General features: G+C 50.6%; 1 protein-coding gene across 1 annotated transcript in view; it reads right to left on the reverse strand.

The window, feature by feature from the left end:
- Positions 1-5936, reverse strand: part of FNDC5 (fibronectin type III domain containing 5) — a gene marked incomplete at its 5' end in the record, with an annotated part of 6336 nt that extends 400 nt beyond the window's left edge. Inside the window, 4 exons of the mRNA XM_010023391.1 lie at positions 378-511; positions 3862-3954; positions 5320-5518; positions 5821-5936. Of these exons, the coding sequence (XP_010021693.1) occupies positions 378-511; positions 3862-3954; positions 5320-5518; positions 5821-5936 (542 nt within the window). The remainder of the gene's footprint in view (positions 1-377; positions 512-3861; positions 3955-5319; positions 5519-5820) is intronic.
- Positions 5937-6152: the final 216 nt, after the last annotated feature.

Raw genomic sequence — 6152 nt, forward strand, 5'->3', positions numbered from 1 at the left:
AATGCTCCTGCTGATCATCAGTTCTCCTAAGAGCTATTGCTCTTTACCCCATGGCACCTAAGGGCTGCTGCAGGGTTACAGACCCCAGCAGCTCAGGCACTGCAGCATCACTCAGTGCATATTTCTTCCAGAGATTTCAGCGATATGGATTGGAATCTGTTTTTCCTGCTGGATGTGCAGACTAATCCAGGACTGAGAGTCCTGTGTCCTCGTGTGCCTGGGAGGCTCAGACAGCTAATGAAGCCGTGGTACTGACATGCATGGATGTGAAGGGGTGTCTCCATTCTGCACCCCAGCTGAAGAGAGGCTGTTTGGATGCTTTTTGGTGTAATTCAGCTGAGAAGCTGATGCTGTGCCCTGTGCCAGCAGCCTCTCACCTTGCTGCGCAGGAGCCCTCCGCTCTGGTGCTCGGGGGTGCTGTTCTCCGAGGCGTTCTTCACCTTCTCCTTGCTGTTATTTGGCTCATTGTCTTTGATGATATCGTACTGTCTGCAAAACAGGGCGATCACCCCTAACAGGAAGAAGCATTAATGATCACACAAATGAGCTCAGCCCCTGGAGCCTGCTGAGATCCTTTGCTTGCCAGCCGGCTCTGTGCCTTCCGGTGCAGATCTCAGCAGCATTCACAACTGCTCCTAAGGATCATTTTCTGACACAGCTCATCAGCCCTCTGGCTGTTTCCTTCTTGAGGCCTAATTCTGTGCTGAACTAGTGAGAAGGACAGAAGATTAATTCTGTTCCTACTTCCCTGTCATTAAATGGGATGAGTGTTTCCAGCCCTACGTTTTGTTAGCAATCACCACTAACTGGGTGCTTAAATGGGATTTTTGCTTTGCAAACACAGGAGCTCCTGGAATTTCTGGTTAGTGAGAATGTGTCCTCTGATCCTTCTCCCCTGGGGTGAAGAGAAGGAGCTGGGGCTGGGGATGAGGGGCAGGTACCATTCCTGCCTCTGTGTGATGCAGCCAAGGCCCTTGCAGCAGCAGGACAACATCTGCAAATATGCAACAGTGACGGCAGCAAAAGCTGCCAGTGGAAATTTCCTCCCACACACAGAGGCACATGAGGAGAGAAGCAGCCACGCCACGTTAGGAGACTGCAAATGTCTTCCTCAGCAGCTTTTATGTGACATTTTGACCAAATCACTTCTCTGCCTGCAGATTCCAAACAGGGCGGTTGCACAGACCCAGGCAGATGCTGCTTCTCCCTTCCCGAAAAATATTCCAGCTCCCCTAATAGCAAAACATCTGTAAAGCTTCCACCAGACCATCTCAAACTGCTTTAGAACCTGAAGTGGTGTTACGGCAGCTGCCCCCAGGTGAACAGTGGTTCACATTCTTTCTTGAGTGTGTGAACAAATGGCTGATCCTGGCAGAGCAGGTTAACATCTGCCACAGTCCCACCTTTTGTGGCTTCTGGTGGTAAAACTGAGGCACAGAGCAGCAAAGGGCTGTGAAAAACACCAGAAATACAGCATAAGAGCCGTGTGTCAGGTCAGAGCCCTGGGCACAGGCTCATTCCAGTTTGCATTTGCGAAAACATCATCATACATTCAGGTTAAAACCTTCTGGGGTTTGTATATGTAAGAGCCCACGAGATGTAGAGAGATTTCCCCCACCCACCCACTTTCCTTTTTTAAATGTAAGTCATCTCTCTAGAAGGGAAATTGTGGTATTAGCAAATGCTTTGTTCTGGCATTGATCTGAGTTTTAGATGATGCTACAGTAGGAGATGAATCAGTTGTTCAGTCACTGCATGTACTTATTCAGGATCGGTTTTACTGGCAGGGCATTTAAATCTGAATGTGCACAACTAAAACTTGCCATAAATGCTGAACAGATCAGGCACTAGAGGTTCTAGAAACCTTTTAATTTAGTTTAGGCTTTCATTTGGTTATCGTCTTGAGCAATAATTGCTGCCCAGTCTCTGGAAGTGCAAACAACTCGTGGTAAACTTGGCACTTGCCAGGGCAAACCAAATATACATGGATCTGATCGTGTCAGCTGGATTGGCTTGTGAGAGACCTTGCAGAAGGAAGGGTACAGGATACACTTAATCCCTCCATCCCTCTCTTTTGGGACACTTCTCTGCTCAGTGCCTGGTTTCCTCTTCACATCTATCCCCAGAGTTATCTCATCTCAGCAGAATCTGGTATAAATGGGCTGTATCTGTTGGAGTAAACTGGTGCAGCCCCTGTCAAGTGAGGCTTGTGACAGGCTACAGCAGTGGATTGGCAGAGCACCACTTTTAGGGGGCATAACGCTGTGCTACCATGGGAAATACAAGTTGCCAAAGCTGTCAGCCCCTCGGTGCTGTTGTGGCAGGTTTCTTTTCTGCCCGAGGAAAATCCTCTGTGTGATGGTTCATACACTCTGTGGGTGCAAAAGGGGCCTGGCTGGGACAAGAGGGTTCAACACTGGGTGGCACAGGCTGTCTTTTATGGATCAGAGATTTACCACGGGGCTCGTTTCCCTTCCTGCCAGTCTCCTTGTGTCACAGGTGACCATTTTCTCTGGAGCACCGTGTTCCGTGCCTCGCAGGGAGCAAATGCTGTTTCATTACTGCTTGAGGTGGCAGCAGGAGCAGCAGCTGACTGGCAGCCAGGGGACGCTGGGGCTCGAAATAGAAACCAGACATGTGCAAACTTTATTTCCCATTAACTCATGCGTGTAATTTCCAAACTGAACAAGCTGAAGGGCTGGCTACAGCCACTTCGGCCATGCTAAGCTGGTGGAGCAGGAGTCAGAGGCATTTTCCTCTCCCTGTTTGCTAGCTTGAAGCGTAGGAGTGAGACCTTCCTCTGTACAATTGCTGTGAGTTCTATTGAAATGTGGTCCCAAACTTAGAAAACTCTTTGGAAATTTAATTTATATGTTCATATGTATTACAGAAAGTCACAGTGAGGGATCTTCATGTCGAAGGATGCTCTGGTAGAGGCTGGGTTAAGGTTTGTGCCTCACTATGCCCATCACATCCCACAGCAGAGCAGCCCTAGGATGGTTTTACTGCTCCTTCCACAGCACCGGGTGCTCTCAGCTGCAGCTGATCTTGCTTATAAGATCACATCCTGCAGTATCCATGCTGTAGCAGAGCCTCTGCTTGGATTAAAGGATTAGTGGTCACAAGGGATAAGGAGGACTGGTGTGGAACTTCAAAAGATTGCCAAGAGTTTGGCTCCAAAACACCCTTTGGGATAGCAGCTTTCAACTTACGCTGTTCCTTCCTCCTCCTGCCACCCCACACTCACATAGACTCCTCCTTCCTTTTGGTTAATGTGTTTCTGGTAACATCCCTCCTCTTCCTATTAAATCCTATTCTTTGTATTTTAATAGTGGCTGCTGGGAGGATCTGGTTTATTGGTGTTCTGATGTTTGGGGCCATTTGTTCTTTCAGTGCTCCCATTACTTTAATTGCTCCTGAAGTGGGTTCTAGTGTGTGTGTAACAGTGTGTGTCGAGAGTGAGGCTCTTCCATTTCTCTTTCGAATGAGAGTTGGAGGCATATAAGAGCCAGATCATTACAGCGTATCACTGGAGGCATCCTGTTGGATGGCTGAGGGTGTTATCATCGGTGCATGATATGAGATTACAGGATTAGCCATGGGGAATTAGGCAGTTGGTTCATCAGGTTCATTATCTACATCCCCCTGGACTACATCAGGCCACTGATTCAGCTGCTTCTGGCACTGCCCAACTTGTGGTGCCGAGGGATGCTCAGTGCAGCTGAATATGCAGTGCTCTTGGTGGGAGGAAGGGTTTCTTTTCAGGTATTTACATGATTACACATGCAAACCAAGGAAGCCAGTGTATTAGGAATAGTCCCTAAGGGCATTTCATGCTTTTGACAGAAGGATTCAACTGACCTGCCCACATAAACAACACCACAACAATGATGAGAACTTCCCCCGCTCGCAGCTGCTGGTTTTTCTTTGCCATCTCCTTCATTGTCACCTCATCTGCACAAGGGGAAAGAGAGATCATGAAACCCAACCACAGGGCTCAGGCTGCTCCAGTGCCCTGGACTCAACTCGTCAGTGTGTCAGGGTCTAGCAGGGAGAGAGCCTTCACCCCTCCGTCATGCCACAGCACAAGCTTCCTTCCTTTCCTTCCTTCCTCTTGCAGAGCATCAGCTGCAAGTTCATCTCCTGCAGGAGATGGGGCGAGGAAGGAGCAGGGAGGCAGGATCAACAGGCAGTTACCACAGAGGAGCTGCCGTAGGGTAAGTCCTCATGTTATCTGGCCCAGGGGCAGCTCTGCTCTGCCTCTGGTGTCTGCTGGTGCCTGTCCTAAAGCCTCGCATGCTCCAGCAGCTCCGCTCCAGCTCAGCAGTGTGGAGCCTGGCGTGGTTTTCCAGTGGGATTCAGAAATGAGCAGAGCCTTTTGGCAGGGCGTAATGCACCTCCTCAGCTTCAAAGCACTAAGATTAGAGCTCAGCCTCGGGGAAGGGATCAGCGCTCCTCTCAGTGCTTTCAGATGAGCAGCAATTCGGTATTTACAGGCACCAAATCATTTTAGCAGCAAGAGGCAAGAATTCACAACATCCCAGGAAGCACCAAGAGCCCTGCAATAGGCTGGGTCCTCAGGGGGCAGGCACTCACCCTTCCTGTCCCCAGCCCTCTCTGTAGTAATGATTCTTGCTGCCAGAAAACCTTCAACAATCTGCTTTGGCTTAAGAAGAACAAGTGAAGGAGCTGCCACAGAGGAAGTGCCTGATTTCCTCCATGGGAGTATTCCAAACCACACTGGATGTGATCCTGGACAACCTGCTCCACCTGACCGTTGCTGGAGAGAGGGTTTGGACTACATGATCTCAAGAGGTCCCTGCCAACCTCAGCTTGCTGTGATTTGGCAGGAATATGTGAAATGTAGGACAAGTGGGAGTCTCTGGGTAATTTTTCCCCTGCTGTCCTGCAATCCACGCATGGGAGGCTCAGTGAGCACCCTGTGAGCACAGTGGTGCTGTGCTCAGTGCCATCCGGGGGTCTAGTTCCACAGGAGTTCACAGGCTGCTCGGGGATTTCCCCTGGCATTCTCCACTTGCAAGGATGCTGGGACACAGCTCCCACTCTGGAAACCTTCTCCTCCTCACTTTGCCTGTTAAACCTCATGTGAAATGGGAGAAATGAACAGCCAGCCTTTGGCAGCACCTCCCTGTCAGCCTTGTCTGCTGGGGACACTTGGGGTGTCTTACACATCCATGTGGAGCCCCTGTGTGTGTTGAACCCGGGTATTCCCACTTCACAGGGTACCACTTCCCTCTCTACAGAGCCCTGCTCTGCCTGGGCATCCCAGGGCCCACGTAGGAACTCACCCACACTTGCCTTTATTTTTAGAGGCTAGTTTCTCAGCTTCCCTGGGGGTCTTGAAGAGGACTGGCTCACTGGCAGGGCTCTGGCCTTGGATGCTGATGGCCTGGACATGCACAATGTACTCGGTGTCCTCCTCTAGGTCCCAGAGGGCACAGGAGCGGGTGGTGGTGTTCACCTCCTGGATGAAGCGCAGCATCCGCACGTCCTTCTTCTGGAAGCCGAGAGAGGAGAGCAGAGAGTGGTGGAGAGGCCTCCCCTGTGCACTGCTGCTGTAAGACCACTGCTTTCTGCCCTGTCCACCAGGGACATGGAGACCATCGGACCCGATCCTCTCTGCAGCTACCAACACATGAAGCGCTGCTGCAAAGAGGACAGGGAGTCACGTCCCCTCCCAGGCCACGAGGGACAGGACAAGAAGGAATGGGCTTAAACTGCAGCAAGAGAACTTGGAAACTGAGGGTACCTGGGGTGAAGATGGATGTGACCGAAACTGGGTAACTGGAAGCACCATACCTGCTGGGAAATCGCAAATCCAATGACAACTTCATCTTCCAGAACATCCCAAGTCACAACGGCTGAGTTGGCTTTCAGGTGTTTGACTGTGACATTTACTGGAGCTGATGGGCTGTCTGCAAGGAGGGAGAGCAGAGCCTTTACACAGGCAAAGTCACAGCAGCAGGAGCTGGAGCAAGGGCAGGGAAGGGAGTGGGAAAGGGCCTGGCTCAGGGTCCTTCCTGTAGCTGGATATGGGACCTGGAAATGCAACTCTTAACTACCAGTGAGGTTCTAGGAGCTCTCTGCTGACAATACAAGTTGCATTAGACACATGTGAAAGAACTGACCCT

This window comes from Nestor notabilis, unplaced genomic scaffold, assembly GCF_000696875.1.
Source record: "Nestor notabilis isolate BGI_N333 unplaced genomic scaffold, ASM69687v1 scaffold30211, whole genome shotgun sequence".
NCBI classification, from domain to species: Eukaryota; Metazoa; Chordata; class Aves; order Psittaciformes; family Psittacidae; genus Nestor; species Nestor notabilis.